This window comes from Lepus europaeus, chromosome 18 (assembly GCF_033115175.1).
Source record: "Lepus europaeus isolate LE1 chromosome 18, mLepTim1.pri, whole genome shotgun sequence".
Lineage (NCBI taxonomy): Eukaryota > Metazoa > Chordata > Mammalia > Lagomorpha > Leporidae > Lepus > Lepus europaeus.
In genome coordinates, this window is record NC_084844.1 from 14,793,838 (window position 1) to 14,813,907 (window position 20,070).

Consider the following 20,070-nt stretch of genomic DNA (forward strand, 5'->3'; position numbering starts at 1 on the left):
CTGTGGTTTCCAGGCCATGCACGGGGCTCTAGGGAGCTCCTGCAGAACTCAGTGGGGTGGGGGCCCTGAGCCAGCAGGAGCAGAGGCTTGGCAGGGGCAGAGAGGTAGGGAGGGCCGCCGGGCATGGGTGCAGTCAGCAGGCGACAAGGGGCAGCAGGACGACACAGGCGAGGCCGTGGGTGTCTCGCTCCTCAGGGTAGGCTCTCAGCATCGTAGTAGTCTGGGGAGACAGTGCGTGAATTGTGACTCCCTCTCGCCTCACTGGACCCCAAGGAGGAAAAGGGAAGGGGCAGGCCATTGCCTGCAGCAGCAATGGCAGGAGGCCCCCTGGCCCCGACTACCCATAGGCCCCGGATTTGTGGCCTGCTCCCTACCTGAAGCTGGAGGTACATCTGCACCCACAGTCCCTGTGGCACTGGGGGGTGGGGGTGGGGGCACGGCTCTCCTGAGATGGGAGAAAAGAAAGACCCCCATCAAAGGCCCAGGGCTGGCCTCTGGGGTTCCCCCTCCAGCCCCAGAGTGGGAACCTGGCCACTCCCAGACCCCTTCCACACAGCCTCACTTACCCTTCCCTCTTCCCAGAGGCGGGAGGACGGTGCTGAATCCTGGGTGCATCCTGCCAGTGGTGCTGACGTGGTGGAGGGGGCAGGAGAGGGGCCGGCCAGGTTGACAGGGGGCCCAGGGAGGGCAGTGGGCAGGGCAGGTAGTGATGGTGGAACACCAGGGGCCTTTTGTCCTGGGTGCCCAGCTCCTCCTCCAGCTCTTCCTGCTGCGCCTCCAGGAAGACCTGGGCAGTGTGCACACCAGGGAGGGGAGACGGATGGGCTCAGGCTCCTCCCACTGCACTGACCTGCTCCCTAAACTACTTTCTCCAGATGGGCGTGTGCATACGGCCACCTTGAGTGCGCATCTACAGCAGCGTGAAAGGCGCCAGGAGACATTTGCTCCCTCTTGCAGACAGGAACACAGGGTCAGAGGTGGAGCAACTTGCCTGAGGCCACCCAGCCAGTAAGTGGCAGAGCAGGGCCTGGGGGAAGCCAGATGTGACTGCTGCACTGGGGTTGGGAGTCCACTCAGCTGCCCCTGGCCTCACCCAGCCCTGGACCACCTGTGCCCCATCAGTGAGGTGGGCTGCTCATCCCAAGGGCCCCTGAGGGTGTGAGGGGCCCCAGCAGCACCACCTTGAACCCCTGTCTCTTCTGTCCTCCAAGCCTCCTTTCTCCCAATCTCTCAGGACGCCCAGGGTTGGCAGAGGAAGGCTCAGCCTTAGAATCCCCCTCGCCCCTCCCTCCATCCTGTCAGCCCCTTGGCCAGGATGGTGGACACACCCCTCGGCTCCTCCAAGGGTCAGAATCCTACCTGGCTGTCTGGGGCAGGCTCCAAGACCACCCGTTCCCCCTGCACAGCACCTGACCTCAGCCCACAGCCAGCTGTGCATTTCATTTTGTGCCACTCATGCCAGCCACAGCCCCCGTGCCTTTATGTTCAGCCAGTCCTTTATCCATCACTTGCCCAGCGAACACCTCAGTCAGCGTCAGCACAGGCCTGGCACGTACGACCTGCTGGTGCGGGACCCAGGTCCAATGTGCCTGCGCTCCCAGGGGCTCAAGTCCAGCTGGGGTGCCCTGCGGGGAACCTCCTTGAAATCCAATCCCCGGTGGTCTGGACTTGGGGGCAAGGGCGCCCTCTCCTGGGCCCCTGGAGACTGCCACCGGGCCTGGCACACAGCAGACCCAGGCAGAAAGGTGTGGGCTGGCTTCCTGCTCCTTTTCCTCCAGGGATGACCCCGAAGCAACTCATTACCGGGGCCCCAGGTGGGCGGCCTCCGTGGCCACACCCCCACGCACCTGCGGGTCGAATGAAGTGGGCGCGAAGTCCAGCGCCCCCTCGGCCAGGCGGCAGAGCAGCAGCTGGTGCACCTGCGCGTTCTGCAACAGCAGCAGCTCCAGCAGCCCTGGGCGGGATTCAGGGAGACACCGGGTCTGCGCGCGCTCTCCCCTCCCCGCCACCCTGCGCGACCCCACCAGCCGTGGGCGAGGACTGCGAGAGAATGTGCGGGCCAAGGAGGGCGGGGGAGTGACCGGAGTCTCACCTTCCTTCACGCGGCCCGGCTGCGGCGGCTGCGGCTGCGGCGGGGCGGCCCACGGCGGGGGCTGCAGGACGGTCACCCAGGGCTGGGGCGGGCGGTGGGGACTCAGCCGGCGGCGAAGGGATCGGGTGGACCGCCAGCTCCAACCCCCCACTCCGCCGCCGCAAGCTGCCCCAACCCCGCAGGCGCCCGGCTCTGCCCTTCCTGCCTCGGGTCCTTTCCTCTGTCTAGGGTCGCTCCTCACCCCTCCCCACCATTTCTCCCAGGGTGCAGCCCCTCCAGAGGCCGCCCCCAACTCTGCCGTCCCGCCCAGCGCAGCCCTCACCGTCGGGGCTGCACCCGGTGGCGTGGCGCGACCCCAGCTCCCGCCGGCCCCGGAGGCCATGGCCCGCAGCGCTGGGTCGGGGTTACCCTGGCTACACTGGCGACGCCGAGAGCTCCTGCCACGCAGGCGCGGTGCCTATCCCGGCCCCTGGGGCCCCAGGCATGGGCACAGGTCGTACCCCGCCCTCCTCTCCTCCTCCCAGGCCCCTGGGTCCCCGAGGGGTGCCACTCCCCGCAGGAGGCCCGTCTCCCCGACGTCCGCCTCTACCCGTGGGTCGGGGCTCCCCGGGCATCTGGCGCACACCTGCCCGCACCTGCGGCCCCTGCTGGTCCCCAGCGGGCCCGCGTTTGCTGAGTGAATGACCGATTGGCTGGAGAGGTTTGGTTTCTGGGTCGAGGAGCCTGACCTCAGCCCGTGGGCTCAGCGCGAGTGGAGAATCTGTAGCCACAGGCTTGGGGCGAGGCGCGGGTGGGCAGGGGGCCCGGGACCCGCTCCCTGCCGAGAGGCGTCCTCGGGCAGAGTGGTTTCTGGGGGGACCGAGGGAGGAAACACCAGCCCATCTCCCCCAGAGTCTGGGTCCAGGAGCTCGGGGGCTCCTCGTGCCCTCTCTGCGGCCCTGTGCTCCCTGGTTCCCGGCCGCGGTCACTGCTCTTCTGAGGCCCGGAGGCTGGGGGTTCAGCAGCAGCACCCTCAGCGCCGTCCCTCGGACTGGAAAGTTCCCGAAGCCGGCATTCTTCTGAGCGGAAGCTGGCCAGCTCGGCATTGCTTAGGAACAGGTGAGCGGGGAGATCCGTTTCCGCAGCTGTGGCCATCCTAAGATAGGCCCTGAGCAGCAGGCAGGGAGAATCCGGACAGGAAGCTGGGATTAGCACCCCGAGGCGCCCGCCCCCACCCCCACCCCCTTCTGGTCAACTCCGCTTCCTGGCATCCTGAACCAGAAAGCCCTTTCTCAGCTCCTCCAGGCTCTTACACCCTGGCTGCAGGGCAGGGCCTGTGGCAGGGCATGAGCCGTCCCCGGGGGGACCGGGGCTTACCCCTTGGGCAGCGTGGGCAAGTGAGATGCGGGCCCTGTGGTCACAGGCCCGTGGTGAGTGGCACAGAGAAGTGTGTCTCTGGGTGCACCCTCAGTCCAGGTAGCAAAAGGAAGGAGACCAACCAGCGTGCATTGTGCTCCCCCCACCCAGCACCCCCAACAAACCTCTGCCAGGGAAGAGCCCGTGTGTGAGGCTGCCCAGCTCATCCGTGGGGACACAGAGGGATCCTCCCTGGGTCCAGCATTATGGGAAAGTGAAAACAACTGGAGCACAGAAATGCTAGTCAGGCCAAGTCCCTGCTGGGTGAGACCTGTAATAAGCACTTATAAAAACGAGAGGACATAGCCGGTGCCATGGCTCACTAGGCTAATCCTCCGCTTTCGGCACTGGCACCCTGGGTTCTAGTCCCGGTTGGGGCACCGGATTCTGTCCTGGTTGCTCCTCTTCCAGTCCAGCTTTTGCTGTGGCCCAGGAAGGCAGTGGAGTATGGCCCAAGTGCTTGGGTCCTGCACCTGCATGGGAGACCAGGAGGAAGTACCTGGCTCCTGGCTTCAGATCGGCGCAGCGCGCCGGCCACTGCGCACCAGCTATAGCCGCCATTTGGGGGGTGAACCAACAGAAGGAAGACCTTTCTCTGTCTCTCTCTCTCACTGTCTAACTCCGCCTGTCAGAAAAAAGAGAGAGAGAGAGAGAAAGAGAGAGAGAGAGAGAGGACCCCAGCACTGAGGGGCGGCGTTCCTAGGAAGGTGGCCCTTGGAGTGAGCCAAGCAACTTGAGACGGAGGATGGAGTGGACAGTAGGGACACGGCTGAGTTCAGGTCGCCGGTGCAGGAACGGACAGGAGCTGAGATGATCCAGCGCATGCACCTGCCTGGCTGTGGGAGAGGAGCTGACACAGGTCAGGTCTGGACGCTAAGTCGTGATGTGAGGGCTGTGCTGTGTGGCCCTTGGAGCGCTGCGGGAGGGTTTCAAGCAGGAGAGAAATAAGGGTGAAGTTCACCACCCTGGGCGGGAAGATCCACTTGTTACCCACATCTTTGTTACTGATGGGTCGGTATTCTGCCGGTGGAGTGAGTACTGTTCAGCCATTGACGACTTGGTATGGAATGTCTCACCGATGTGGAATGATATAGCAGGGAGTTGAGCAGGGAGCACACTAAGATCTCATTTTTTTCTTTTTTATTAAAAGCATATGTATGGATGTGTGTATGTGTATGAGGTACTGCTACAAGGGCATGGAGGAGTGGGCGTGGTGGCTCAGCAGGTTAAGCCTGGACTTGGATCCACACGCTTCACAGTGGGATTGCCTGCTTGGAGACCCCTCCTCTGCACTTCAGATCCAGCTGCCTGCTGGTGTGCCTGAGAGGCAGCAGGTACGGCTCAGGTATTGGATCCTTGCCACCCACATGGGAGACCTGTGTGCAGTCCCTGGCTCCTGGCTTCAGCCTGCCCCAGTCCTAGCTGTTACAAGCATTTGAGGGGTGAAGCTGCAGATGGAAGATCTCCCTCTCTAAAAAAAAAGTTGATGGAAAATGGAATGGAAAAGTAAGTTTATTTTGGTGCACATCCATGCACAGTTTTTTGATAATCCACATTTTGCATGAAAATTTTTTTTAACTTTTATTTAGTAAATATAATTTCCAAAGTACAGTTTATGGATTACAATGGCTTTCCTCCCCCCCCATAACTTCCCTCCCACCAACACCCCTCCCATCTCCCGCTCCCTCTCCCATTCCATTCACATCAAGATTTATTTTCAATTATCTTTATATACAGAAGATCGATTTAGTATGTATTCAGTAAAGATTTCATCAGTTTGCAACCACACAGAACATAAAGTGTAAAATACTGTTTGAGTACTAGTTATAGCATTAATTCACATTGGACAACACATTAAGGACAGAGATCCCATATGAGGAGTAAGTACTCAGTGCTCCTGTCGTTGACTTAACAATTTGACACTCTTGTTTATGGTGTCAGTAATCTCCCTAGGCTCTAGTCATGAGTTTCCATGGCTATGGAAGCCTCTTGAGTTCGCTGACTTCAATCTTATTTAGACAAGGTCATAGTCAAAGTGGAAGTTCTCTCCTCCCTTCAGAGAAAGGTACCTCCTTCTTTGATGGCCCGTTCTCGTTCTTTCTTTCTTCCTTTCTTTTTTTTTTTTTTTTTTGACAGGCAGAGTGGACAGTGAGAGAGAGAGAGAAAGGTCTTCCTTTGCTGTTGGTTCACCCTCCAATGGCCGCTGTGGCCGGCGCACCACGCTGATCCGAAGCCAGGAGCCAGGTGCTTCCTCCTGGTCTCCTATGGGGTGCAGGGCCCAAGGACCTGGGCCATCCTCCACTGCACCCCCCGGGCCACAGCAGAGAGCTGGCCTGGAAGAGGGGCAACCAGGACAGAATCCAGCACCCCGACCGGGACTAGAACCTGGTGTGCCGGCGGCGCCACAAGGCAGAGGATTAGCCTATTGAGCTTCGGTGCCTGCCTGGCCCGTTCTTTCTACTGGGATCTCACTCGCAGAGATCTTTCATTTAGGTTTTTTTTTTTTTTTTTTTTTTTTTTTTTTTGCCAGAGTGTCTTGGCTTTCCATGCCTAAAATACTCTCATGGGCTCTTCAGCCAGATCCGAATGCCTTAAGGGCTAATTCTGAGGCCAGAGTGCTGTTTAGGACATCTGCCATTCTATGAGTCTGCTGTGTATCCCAGTTCCCATGTTGGATCCTTCTCTCCCTTTTTTATTCTATCAGTTAGTCTCAGCATATACGCATGAATTCCCAACTATTTCTGCACCCAAATAAACTTATCTTTTAATTTCAGTTTTCCATGAACTCTCATATTTTGAAAAACAAGGCTGAGCTTAAAAAACTTTGGCTTCAGGTAGTCGATTAGTGTTCCTTGTCACAGGAAACTGAAGCATTGGCCATTTGAAGAAAGGAAAACCACGCACGTATCTGCCTGAGCCATTTTGTTTATAGAAGATTTTGCATCAGGCCTGCTGACGGGAACAGCTTCCCAGCTCCTGGCCCTGCCTGCTGCTGTTTCCTTTGAGACCCTGAACACTACACCTATTGCACTTTCATTTTTCCCCTCTCAATGGAGACGCTTGTTGACATCTTTGGACATTGTTTTTTTTATTTTTTTTTTAATAGTATCCTGGGACAATTTGTACCAAAATTTAGTGTCCCAAGATAACTTGTCCTCCCTGTTACCATGGTGAATCTATTTCTGGGAATAAGCTAAACAGGGAAAAAGATTTATACTCAAATGTGTTCATCACATGTGTTATTTTTAAGAGTTAAAAACTGAATATTACTCAATGTCCAATAATAGGGGGTTGTTGAGTAAGCAAAGGCAGTGCACTCAAAGAGTCGAAGGCTGGGCTCCTCTCTCCTCGGCTGAGATGGAGTGGAACAGGTCCTCGCTAAGATGCGAATGAATGGACATTCAGGGCAGGTGCAGAAGTACCATTGAGAGCGTGACAGCCCAGCAACAGGCCCTCTCCTGGGACCCAGTTCCTAAAGAGGCACAGTTGGAAGGACCTGGAGTACGAGGGTTGGAGGAAGGGGACTGCACGCTGTTAGGCAGGATCAGGGCACGGCTTAGCACATGGGAGGGAAAGAGCCATGAGAATACGGCAGTGAAGAAACTCCGTGTTTCTCACTGCAGGCTCTGTTGTGCAAATTGTGCTGACGCTTGTGCGACACACATGTGTACTTCGGGAACGTACAGAGAGCACACTGGGAGATTGCTCTGTGTATTCGTCCATTTTCTGATACTATAACAAAATGCCTGAGGTTCGGCGTGTTATAAAGGAAAGAGGTTTAGTTTGGCTCCTGTTTCTGATCCAAGGTCAAGAGCCTGGATCTGGGGAAGGCCTTCCTGATGGCAGAGTCCCGGGGTGGAACAGGGTTTCGCCAGGCAAGAGACGGGGAGTGCACGTGTGTGCGTCCTCTGGCCTCTCCCCCTGCCTCATAAAGCCGCCTTATCTAGTCCTGGTCACCTCTCAAAGCCCCGCCTATGGACAATGCAGTAGGATTTTCAGTGCTGTCCATACCTCCCAGTGGATATTGAATTTCTACACAGAAGCCCTTGGGGGACTCTCAGACCACCTGCAGACCCCAGCACCCTGGGCTGGGGACCTGGGTCTCACCCTACTGGTGTTACATTATGGGATAGTGCTCAGGAGGTCTCCTCTCCCAGGCCCCTGGAACTGGAATGCCACCAGCCATGAGCCAGCATCCTGCTGAAGTTCCCAGGAACTTCCCACAGCCTCCAGTGGGGTGAGGGATGGGGGATTATGGGCACTGGAAGACTGACCTGTTGGGCAGGGGGCGGGTTTCTGAGAGGTGGTTCTAGTTCACGGAGTTTGCCCATGGGTGACAGAAGGGGAGAGGGAGACCTGTTGGCTCTGGGATAGGATGGTGATGCAGCCTCTCCCCCCACCCCCCCGTCCCCTGTGTCGAGTTCCCCTCTCCTACCCTCAGGTGGGAGCCACAGCAGAGCCAGCCTCACACTCACCAGTTACTCCAGGGACTCCAAGGTGGGAGAGGTGATTTGTCCTTTTGCCTTCCTGGCCCAGCCTCGGTCATCTGCCCATATTTTAGACAAACCACTGTGGTAGCCAAGTGGATGGGCCAGATGTGAGTGACACGGCCATCCGTGTGGCAGGGGTGTGGTGGCTGTCCTGTCGTCACGCAGCCCCACACAATCGCAGATTTGGAGTAGGGGAGAAGCAGTTCCCAGAGGAAGGACACAATCATTCCCCTTAGGTCGTGGGAAAAGTCATTGAACACGCAGCTTTTGTTTTCCTGTCAACACAATCTCTAATCCTAGTGATACTTTGTGGGAATTCGAAAAAAATTAGCCTCTTCCCCTAAACCTTTCACTACCATCTTCCAAAAAAGCCTCATTTTAAATATACTGATCAGTATATTTAATATATATTATATTATATATTATAATATACTGACTTCAGATGGGATTGGTGTCCAGCATTGTGCAGTGTGCAGCCCATACAACTGAATGAAGCAGTCGTGCCCCTTCATATGTGGTCATTCCCATCAGAAAGGGTGTTACCCAACAGAGCTTTGGGCAGTAATGAGGCAGAAACCAAAGGTCCAGAGGCATAAATGGGAGTGACAAGGGCAGGCATCGGGCACAGCAGTTAAGATGCTGCCTAGGACCCCCACATCCCATATCTTAGTGCCCAGGTTTGAGTCCTGGCTCCGCCTCCATCCACCTTCCTGCCAGTGCACATCCTGGGAGGCAGCAGGTGACGTTCAACTACTTGGTTTCCTGCCACCCACATGGGAAACCTGGAGGGAGTTCCCTGGCTCCTGGCTTCAGCCTGACCCACCCTGGCTGTTCTGGGCATTTGGAAAGTGAACCAGCAGTTGGAAGGTCCCTCTTCCCCTCTCTCCCTCTCTCCTTCTCCCTGTCTCTCTGCCTTTCAAAGAAATAAATTTTGAAAATTTTAAAAATGGATATGAAGGGGCCAGCACTTTGGCATAATGGTTTAAGCTGTGACCTGCAGTGCCCACATCCCATATGGGCGCCGCTTCAGGTCCCGGCTGCTCTACTTCTGACCCAGCTCCCTGCTAATGCGCCTGGGAAAGCAGTGGAGAAAAGCCCAAGTGCTAGGGCCCCTGCACCCATGTGGGAGACATGGAGGAAGCTCCTGGCTCCTGGCTTCAGCCTGACCCAGCCCTGGCTGTTGTGACCATTTGGGGAATGAACTGGTAGATGGAAGATCTGTCTCTTCCCCCATCCCCACCCCAGCCTTTCAAATAAATAATAAATACATCTTTTTAAAAAAATGGGAATGAAGGGGCCAGCATTGTGGTGGTGCAGTGGGTTAAGCTGTGCTTGCATTGCCAACATCCCCTGTCGGAGTTCTGATTCAAGTCCAGGCTGTTCCGCTTCCAATCCAGATTGCTGCTGGTGTACCTGGGAGGGCAGTGGAGGATGACCTAACTATCTGGGCTCCTGCCACTCACATGAGAGACCAGGATGGAGTCTTTGTAGCCATTTAGGGCCTGAACCAGCAGGTCACAGATCTCTCTCTCCCCTCTCTCTCTATCTCTCTGTAACTCTACCTTTCAAATAAATAAGTTGTTTTATTATTTTATTTTTATTAGACAGGCAGAGTTAGACAGTGAGAGAAATAGAGAGAAAGGTCTTCCTCCCATTGGTTCACCCCCCAAATGGCCGCTATGGCCAGCACACTGCGCTGATCTGAAGCCAGGAGCCAGGTGCCTCCTCCTGGTCTCCCATGCAGGTGTAGGGCCCAAGCACTTGGGCCATCCTCCACTGCCTTCCCAGGCCACAGCAGAGAGCTGGACAGGAAGAGGAGCAACTGGGACTAGAACCTGGCACCCACATGGGATGCCGGCGCCGCAGGCGGTGGATTAACCATGTGAGCCATGGTGCTGGCCCTGTTTTATTTTTTTAAATACAGATAGAAACGACAGTGGCTCCCACCCCCTCTCCTCCAGTGCTGGCAGAAAGGAAGGGAGCAGTAAGAAGTCAAGGGGATGCTGACCAGCTGCAAAGCAACCTGGAGCCACGACAGGGCTGGTCGTGTGAGAGGGACCCCAAGAAGCAGCCTTGGGAGACAGCTTGGGAAGGCTGAGAGAGGAAGTGTTTGCTTTTCCTCTTGATGCTGGAGGAAGCAGGCCCCTGCCAAGAAGAGGCGGGGCTGGGCAGATGCATGGCTATAAGTCACATTCGTGGTGACCCTTGGAGGGAAAGGCCAGGGAGCAAAGCCAGAGGCAGACGGGGGTCCCCGTGTGTAAACAACACGCACAGCCAGGTTCAGGAAACTCACCTTTGGGGCAGGCGTCTTTGCCGACCAAGACACCCGTGTGCCACACCAGAGGGCCCCACCCCGGACTCCAGCTTCCCTCTAATGCAGACCCTGGGAGGCAGCGGTGACGGCTCCAGCAGCTGAGCCCCCGCCACCCACCTGGGAGACCTGGAGAGAGTTCCCAGCTCCTGGCTTCTGGCCTGCAGCTTTGCCCCAACCCCCCGCCAGCCACTGTGGGCATCCGGGGAGAGAACCGGCAGAGGGGAGCGCTGCGTGTTCCTGTCGATCTCTCACTGTCTGTGCCAGTGCCTAGAAAGCACATCTCCAAGGCTGTGAGGGGGCTCTGGGCTGGTGGGTGTGGCCTGGGCACGTCTACAGGCCAGGCGGTGTCTACAGGGGACAGGGCCCCTCCCTGGGCCTGGGGCATCTGCTCCCCAGGCCTCCTTGTGCCCCTCTCAAAGTCCACTGCGTCCCAAGCTCAGCTCCCTGGGGAACACAAGGCAGCAGCCAGAGAAGGAGTTGGCAGGGGTGGGTCTCAGATGGCCAAGGCTGAGCGTTTGAGAAGAATGGGGGCGGTGCCAGACGCAGGGGAACGGGACTCCCATTCACACAGATTCTTCGGGGCATGTCAAGATGGCTCCACTAGGGGTCACCACAGCCCAAGGGTGGATGGTGGGGGAGGGAAGGGGGCTGAGGCAACCTCCCCCCTCCCCTACGACAGCCCCTCCCTAAGCTCTCAGGAACAGATGTGGAGCCAGTGATGGGGTGGAGTGTAGACAGATGCCCCTGAGACTGCTGTGTAGCCAAGCGAAACAGCTGGACGTGCGAGTGCCAGCTCACGTGTGTTGGGTGTGTGAGACGTGCCAGCGTGGGTGTGGGTGAACCACGAGGCACGGCCTTGAAACAAAGCTAGTGGTTCCTATCGGCAGCCTGTGTTCACATGAACAGGGGTGTGTATGTGGACTCAGACTGCTGCGTGGATATAAGTCACATGTGTCAAATTACAAGAACGCAAGACTGCGGGTGTACACACAGTGTACATGCAACATGTCTCGTGTCTTAACAGGTGGCAAGTGTGTTCCTCTGGACATGGATGTGTGTATGCGCCGAGGGGTCTTCAAAAACTCATGAAGATTGCATATAATGAAAAGTCTGTGCCTGGGCTTCAAAATTATTTTTGTACCGAAATAAGCATTTAATTTCATTTTTCCACTAATTGTTGGAGGTGTCCGTGTGTAGGTGTGTGTAAACACACATATACACACATACACACGAGCCTGCTGCGGGTGATGGGGCATGGGAGTGGGTTGACAGCAGTGGAAATGTGTGTGGGACTCACACGGGTGGCCAAGTGTGCAAGATTGCAGCATTCGTGTGTGGACAGAGTGAGCGTGAGCCCACGTGTGCCTTAGGAGTGTTTCAGGGCGTGGTGTGAAAGGATTCGGGTGTGGGAACAAGCCTGCGTGAGTTTGGGAAAGGAACTGCGTGTGGCAGCTGATGCGTGTGCCCCAGTGCGTGTGTGCACACACGTGTGAATGAGCGAGTGTGTCACAGTCTGTGTCGCTGCTGGGCCCTGTGAGGGCCCGGAGCCCGAGCTGTCCCCGGCTGCGCCCAGTGCACCCCCAAGAGAGAGAAGTGCGGCCAAGGCTCCCACCTGAAGATTGGCCCAGTCCTCGGGTTTCACTCATGACCCTGTGACATCAGCGGCAGCAGCTGTCCCCGCCGGCCCGGCCCCCCGGCCAAGTCCCCCAGAGCTCCAGCCTGGCCCGAGGTGGGCACGGCTCTGCGGACTGTCAGCCTCTACTCTGCTCCCATCCGCCAGTGAGTACTGTGCCCCTCCAGCCCGCCTGGGCCGGGCCCCCCAAAGGCAGCCCCTCCCCAGGCCCAGGCCGCGCTGGCCCCAACCCCAGCCTGGCTCTGAGGAAGTCACCACTTGGTTCTGGGCACCTCCTGCCCACGCCAGGCTCTGCCGCCTGCGCCCGGGGCCCCGCTCAGCCCAGCCGCCCTTGCCAAATCTCCTTGTGCCTTGACCCCCTCTCTGCCCCCAGACTTGACTCTCCCTGTCTGTCCTCTGTTTTCTCTGCCCCCACCCCACCCCCCGCTGTCTGTCTGGCCGTCTCTGCCCTCAGCAAGGGTCCTGTCCCTGGTCACAAACGGCCCCGTGGCTAAGGCTCCTCTCCAGACGGGCACCGGGTGAGGGAAGGGGATCGGGCTGCGCTGGCTCCGAGAGGAGAGTGAGGAGCCAGCACGGGTCTCAGTGACTCTGAGCCGGGTCTGCTCAGCTCAGAGGCAGGGGTGCGGGCGGAGAGTGGAGGGAGGCGGGTGGGGGTGGCGGCGGCTCCTTTGCTCGGCTGAAACAGGAGTCTGTGAGATGCCAGCAGAGGACACAGCCTGGCCGCCGCTGCTCTGCCCACCACCCCTCCCCTCCCCCGGCCCACTAGGGCCTGGCTCAGCTCTTTGACGTCCCAAACTTGAGCTCCAGGAAGGGGAGGGGGCCAGAAGAGCCCACCCTGACCCCTCAGGAAGGGGCAAGGACAGAGCCAGCAAGCTCAGGTTGGGGGGAGGAAAAGGGCCACAGCACTCAGGGGACCCTGGGGGGCTGGAGGGGCAGACGGCAGCCCCCTCCCCAACCCCGGCACAGCAGGGCACAGGGAGCTGGGAGGGCGGGTGGGCCGGTGGTGTGGGTGGCTCGGCCGGCCGGGCAGAGTGAGGGACATGGCTGAAGGTGTGTGTGTGGCGCTGTAGGGCTCACCATGCGGCATTGTTCAAAGGACTGGGAAATCCCCTGTCTGAAGAGCTGGAGGGGGCCCTGCAGGCTGGGGAAGAATTCCCGTGGGATCCCATGGCAGACTGGGCCCCTTCCTTCCCCACTCGACTAAGTCCAGCCCCCTCTCCCCGCTGCTGGGGCACAGGGTCAGGGCAGGGGGGGAGGCCGTACCAGAGGGCTCCTGAGGCCCCACTGTAAGGAAGGGGCCCCCCAGGTGGGGACCCCAGCATGCCCCTCCCACCTGTGGCACCTGCAGTAGAGGCGGCGTAGTAACAGATCTCCCACAGCAGACAAGGGGCCTTGGAGGCCCCAGCGTGACCAGATTGGGGAGGGAAGGGGCTGAGCTCCAGAGAGGACAGTGAGGTCAAGGGCAAGGTTGTTGTCACTCCTCCATGACCAAGGTTGTGGCCGCGCCAGGGGCTGGTTTAGGCCCAAGGAGCCCCCCACGGTAGCAGACCAGAGTCGGGTGTACAGGCTGGAGGTGGGAGGGGGGAGACCTGGTTCTCCCAGGGCCCTCTGGGTTCCTCTGGGGACATCCCCTAGTCCCCTGCCCATGGCCCGCAACTTCATTATGTGACAGCAGACAGCTGTGCTCACCGTATTCATAACCTCATCACCTGTGTGAGATGAGATAGTGGGCTGGGGTGCCCGAGGGCCTGGGGCACAGCATCCCGCAGGGCACTGGGGCAAAGGTGAACTGAGCATGAGGGTCTGCAGAGCCCCCAGGTCACATGCGGGGCAGCCCCTGCCTCTGGGGCTCCGCAGCAGCCCCAACCCCCACCATCTTCTCCCCTTGCCTGGGATTTTAGGCGAGTTGGGAGAGTCACAGAGGGTCCTTCCTAGGTGGCCACTGACCCAGCCTGGCCCTGTTTGTCATTTCTGGTTGGAAACCTGCATAGGATGGGGACTCAAGCCTCAGGGGTCACCTCCCTGAGCGCCAGGGATGGCTGCATGGGCATTCCTCGCCGGAGCCCCCGACCCAGTCTCTGCTCCGTGCCACAGCCCAGGGGAAGCCCCCTGACTTTCATACCAAGAGACAAACCCCAAGTTAGGTATGGGGGGTGGGGCTTCTGAGAAGGGCCTTGCCTCCAGGGGCAACTCTGACCACCAGGGAGAGGAGAAGTGTGGGCAGCATCAGCGGGGGTGGGGGCTCCTCTCTCAGGAGACTCGGGCCCAAGGATCCTGTCACTTACCTGGGACACACGGCCAGCGAGTGCTGAGGCTACCCGCCCTTCCCCAAGGAGGAAGCTGACTGGTGCAGGGCTGGGTGGGCAGCAGGTTGCCGAGGCAGCCCTGGGCCGGGCAGGTACAGGGTCTTGGGCCTTTCTGGTGACTCCTGCAGGGACCCCCCACATCCACTCTGCAGTGGCAGGGAGAAGCCAGGTCTCCCTGTGACGCCATGAGAAGGTGCGCCTGGGGCAGGGGGTCCCAGGCTCCCTCCTGCCCCCACCTCTGCCTCCACCGCCCTGCCCGGCCCTCCGTGTGCACTGGCCCCCATTCTGCCTCATCAGCAGCAGCTATTTTTGTTCCTTGAGTTTTCAGTCAACAGCCCTTGTTGGGGGGATGGGGCCGCAGGAGGAGTGAGGGGCTCAAGCTCTGAAGGGTAGTGTCGGTGTCTGGGGAGCTACCAGGGGCCCCCACAGAGCCCTCTGCCAGCAGCCCTGGCATAGGAGGAGAGGGTGAAACCCCAAGAAGTCACCAGTCCCCACTCTGCTTTTGAACTGGTTTGTAAAACCGGGCATCGCCATTCAACTCACAGGAGCTAGGAGGACCCGGTCTGGTTTGTTCCTGGGGTGGCAATCTAGCCTCCTGGTTAGGGGCCAGGGTCTCTTTCCGGAGCTCTGAGGCCAAGCCCTCCAAGCCACGCTGGCTGCATAAACTGCATCTGGTGAGCGCCTTCCCTCCTCCGCGCCTCAGTTTCTTCATCTGTCCTGTGGGCGGATGGTGACAGGGTCGAATTTGTTGAATGAGCTCATGGACAAGGAGCTGGCCAGAATAGAGCTGGGTGCGTGGTCAGCTCTGCCGTGCCCAGGCTGTGGCCCTGAATTAAACGGCCCGTGGCTGGGGGTAAGGGGAGGAGGGAGGAGCGTGAGCTCCCTCCAGGACCGGGGAGGGGGCTGGTACACACATTTTTTTCTCCCTAGGGCGAGGGTCCTTGTATAAAGGGGACTGTAAAGGCCCTGCCCTGAGGGCCTGTGCTTTGCAGGGTTGCTGAGAAGCACAGCAGAGGCCCCCAGCTCACCCCGCTGCCCTTGACTCTCACCCTTCTGGGGACTTGCAAGTTCTTGGTAGGCCTTTGGGAGAAGGCTCTCCAAAGAGGAGCTGGCGAGGAAGCAGGCCCGCTGGGTGCAGCAAGGTTCTCAGGCCGTAGTCGTCTCCAAGCAGAAGTGCGGCCAGTAGCCTCCCTGCACTTCAGGTTGTAGCCAGAGAGGTGACCATGACCTCAGCTCCAGGTGTCTCCAGCTCAGGGGGCTCAAAGCCCAACCCACTATGATGGTTGGGTGTTGGGGGATGGGATGGGGAGCTGGGTCAGCCCCAGAACCCTCCAGGCCCCGGTCAGCTTGGAAGCGTCCTCTCGCTGGCCTCTTGGAGGACCCTGGTCTGGGAGGGGCGGGGTTTAGGGGCTGCAGAGAGAGGAAGACAAAGGCGGGACCTGTCCTAGGGTGAGACCAGGAGAAGTGGGCAGAGGGAGGGAGGCAGTGCCGTGTGCAGGCTGTGCGATGGGCTCCCCAGTCTGGGGAGGAGAGCATCGGGGTGTCCTTGTCTTGTTGGGGGTCACGTTAGGTGCTCCTTAGAAAGATCTGAGCAGAGGGCAGGAAAATCCCTCCTGACCATGGGTGGAACGAATCAGCCTCCCCACGCTTTGGAGCAGCTTGGAAATGACTCATAGAAGTGTGTGTGTGTGTGTGTGTGCGTATGTACACTCATGAGCAGGCTGTCCTGGGGGTTGGAGAGTTGATTGGAGCCAATAAAGACCAAACCTTGGGCCAGTGCTCTGGTTCAGTAGGTTAATCCTCCACCTGCAGCGCTGGCATCCTATGTGGGCGTTGGTTCTAGTCCTGGCTGCTGCTCTTCCAATCCAGCTTTCTGCTATAGCCTGGGAAAGCAGTAGAAGATGGCCCAAGTCCTTGGGCCCCTGCGTCCACGTGGGAGACCCAGAAGAAGCTCCTGGCTCTTGGCTTCAGATTGGCTCAGCTCTGGCCCTTGTGGCCATTTGGGGAGTGAACCAGCAGATGGAAGACCTTTCTCTCTGTTTCTCCCTCTCTATCTGTAACTCTACCTCACAAATAAATAAATAGTCTTAAAAAAAAAAAAAAAAAAAAAAACTTGAACCTTGAGGAAGGTTCTCTACCAAACTGTTGACCTGTTACCCCCACCCAGTGTCTGCACAGCTCCCAACAAACAGCCTGGGAGGCCTAAACGCAGTCCCACCATGGGCTGGTGCACACCCACCCCAATCCAGGCCTGTCAGGCACTTGGCCCAAGGACTCTGGTCTGCCCTTTTTAAAAAAGACTTACCCATTTATGTGAGAGACAGGGTTACAGACAAAAGGAAGGAGAGACAGAAAGGTCTTCCATCTGCTGGGTCACTCCCCAAATGGCCGGAGCTGGGCTGATCCGAAGCCAGAAGCCAGGAGCTTCCTCTGGATCTCCCACACATGTGCAGGGGCCCAAGCACTTGGGCCATCTTCTACTGCTTTCCCACGCCACAGCAGAGAGCTGGATCAGAAGAAAAGCAGCTGGGACACGAACCGGCGCTCATATGGGATGCCAGTGCCTCAGGTAGAGGCTTAGCCCACTACACCACAGTGCCAGCCCCTGCCCTTTTTTAAAAAGAAAGATTAGGGGCAGGTGTTGTGGCACAGCTGTTTAAAGCCAACACCATGAGCCACAGTTCCAGTCCCTGCTAATGTGCCTGGGAAAGCAGCGGAAGATGAGCCAGGCAGTTGGACCCCTGCATCTACGTGGGAGGCCTGAATGGAGTTCCAGGCTCCTGGCTTTGGCCTGGCCCAGGCTGGCCCATTGCAGCTATTTGGGGAGTGAATCAGTGGGATGGAAGATCTCTCTCTGTCTCTTTCCCCTTCTCTCTGTAATTCTGCCTTTCAGATAAGTAAAATAAATCTTTTAAAAATATTTTTTATTGTTTGAAAGGCAGAGAGAGAGAAAGAGAAAATCTCCCATCCACTGGTTCATTCCCCAAATGCCCTCAAGCCTAGGCTGGGCCAGGCCAAAGCCAGGAACCTGGAACTCCATTTGGGTTTCCCACATGGGTGTCAGGGTCCCAACCACTTGGACCATCACCACTGCTACCCAGGGTCTGCATTAATGGGAAACTTGTGTCAGGTGCCCAAGCTGGAATCCAACCCAGGCACTCCAGGGACATGGGCATCTTAGATGGCAGCTTAACTGCTAGGCTACACACCTGGCCTGGCCTGTCCCCTGAAGAAGATGGACAGTGAGGGCAGAGCCTGCCCAGGGGGCCACCTGTGCCCCAAAGGGTCAGAGGGAGGCTGTGTTCATGGCACATGGGCTTGGCGTGAGAAAGATCAGCCCTCACATGCTAGCTGTGCTGTGCGTTTGCTGGGATGACGAACGTGCAGCTCTTGGATGGCACCTGGCACCCTGTGAGTGCTTTTTCAACAAGAGGTATTTCTTAAGCCTCCACCACATGGGCTGGCACATATCAGTATGGCGGGCAAATGTGTGGAGATTTGGGATCCGGAGCAATCAGCCTCCCCCCCCCCACCACCACCACCACCAGGAGACTCTCCCAAGCTGCCTGGAATGCCAAGTCCTGAGAAATTCCTTTGACTGAAGGTGCAGACTTGGGATAGGAAACCCACCCTAGGGCTTTGCTCGTGGGAGAAAAGTCTCCCAGGGGAGCAGGCAGGGGGCACAGTGTGTAAAACCCAAACATGCCCCATCTGTGGGTTTCTGTTTCACCAGGCCTCCAAACAGCCAGAAGCTCTCTGGAGAGAGGGCAAAGGTCAGACTGGGGAGAGGAGGCAGACCGCTGGGATGGGTGGGAGAGGGCACCCGTGTTCTTGGAGAGCCGATGGAGGCTAGCAGGGGATGGGGGTTTTTGTGGAAGGAGTGGCTGCCAAGATTCTGAACAGGAAGTCAACTTTGCTATACAATAAGTGTGAAATAACTGTGGCCACCACTCTCACTCAGCTCTTGGGTAGAACAAAGTATCAGGCTGATTGGAGAAGGGAGACTTGTCCTGACCAGTGAGCTGCACTTGGGAAATGCGGTCAGCATCAGCCCACCCCTTACCCAGAAGTCCGCTCTGTGACCCCAGTTGGTTGCTAGAATTCCCGGGATCCTGAGTGTCCGGAGGTTTCCGCTCCAGGCTCCAGGCTGCTCTCCAAGGCCTCTTGGAACAGATTTCCTTGTAGAGTGTTAGGCCAGGAGGGGAGGGCCACCCGGGGTGACTTCCTCCAGGTCCCGGCCAGCCAAGGCCATTCTTCCTCCTCTCCAAGGTGCTGGCAGAGAAGCCACACAGTGACCCCTCTCCTCCCCACCCCCAGCCTGCCCCAGCTGAGAAAAAGCCGTGACTCGACACTGACAACAGGGAGACACGGACTCTGACTATGCACTCTTGGAGCTGGGCCACAGTGGGGAGACTGGAGTTTGGGAAGAAGGCCACCTGCATACCCAGAGCTGTCCTTTGCCAGGACAGAAAAGTTCTGAGCCTGAGCCCGAGCACCCTCTGCAGGTGAAGCTTAAGGACGGGGTCTCCACTGGCCACCTACGGTTTGAAGTAATTTTGCTCCCAATCCACAGAGACACAAATTAGCCTGACCCTGGTGGCTGACCAGAAACTTTATGCTAGAGACAAAGAGCATGCTTGGTTGGCAAGAGCAGTGTGGCTGGGGCCTGCATAGGGCCAGCAAGCTGCCCGCCTTCTCTGTGTCTGCAGAGCTGTGCCCTGGAATGAATGGGGGAGGCAGGGGGGACAGCGCACATCACTGGCAAGCTTTCAGGAGAGTGTCATATCCCAGGCTGGCAAGGGCATTGCTGAGACCACTTGGGGGATTTCAGGCTGATGTAGTGCAACTCGGGGGATTTCTGGGTGACTGAACCTCCCTAAAAACATAGGTGTCCCAGGAGAGAAGGTTCTAGAAGCATATGGCAAGAGAGGCGAAGAGATGTCTCTGTCCGGAGCCTTGCCTGGCCAGTAATTTGGGACAATCAGGAACACAGACACCAACTGTAAGGGATGGCCTTGGACTGAGGGAAAATCAGAGAACAGGTGGGAATGAAGTGGAGGTAAAAATCCTGTGCCTGGATTCATGGCCACCCTGCACCCTGCAACCCTGTTGTAACCATGACTTCCAGGAGACTTTTGTCACTTTTAAAAAGTTTGTGTGCAAACCGCCATGTTATCTGCAAACAAAGCTTAATTTCTTCCCTCTGAATCAGTGCGCCTTTTTATTGCCTTTTCTTGTCTTATTGCATTAGCTAGCAGTTCCATCCCGTATTGAAAAGGCGTGATGCAAAGCAACGGCCTTGCCTTGCTCCTGAGCTCAGTGGGAGAGCTTGTGGTTGCTCATCCATAAGAGGGCTTTCGGAAAATGTTCTTTACCACCCTGAGGAATTTCTCTCCATACCTGGATTGCTGAGAACTTTTTAAAAATCATGAATGAGCATAGATTTTTATCAGATGCCTTTTATGCTTCTATTGATAGGATCATGTGATCTTTCTACTTTATGGGTTACATTAATTGATTTTGAGATGTTGAGCCTGTCTTGCATACCTAAGGGAAATCCCATTTGGTGGTGGTGCCAAATTATTTTTTTAAAGATTTATTTATGTATTTGAAAGGTAGAGTTACAGAGAGGCAGAGAGAGAGAGAGAGAGAGAGAGAGAGAGAGAGAGAGAGGTCATCCATCCACTGGTTCACTCCCCAAATGGCTGCAACTGCCAGAGCTGGGCCGATCCAAAGCCAGGAGCTTCTTCTGGGTCTCCCACGTGGGTGCAGGGGCCCAAGCACTTGGGCCATCTTCTACTGCTTTCCCAGGCCACAGCAGAGAGCTGGATCAGAAGTGG

At 57.5% G+C, this 20,070-nt stretch overlaps 1 protein-coding gene across 1 annotated transcript; it reads right to left on the reverse strand.

The window, feature by feature from the left end:
* Positions 1–191: 191 nt before the first annotated feature.
* Positions 192–2,474, reverse strand: LOC133747206 (proline-rich protein 29-like). Its single transcript, XM_062175472.1, has 6 exons — positions 2,415–2,474; positions 2,093–2,174; positions 1,848–1,954; positions 567–787; positions 375–445; positions 192–220 (listed from the first exon to the last, which is right to left on the reverse strand). The coding sequence occupies exons 1-6, from the start codon at positions 2,472–2,474 to the stop codon at positions 192–194; spliced, it is 570 nt and encodes a 189-aa protein (XP_062031456.1).
* Positions 2,475–20,070: the final 17,596 nt, after the last annotated feature.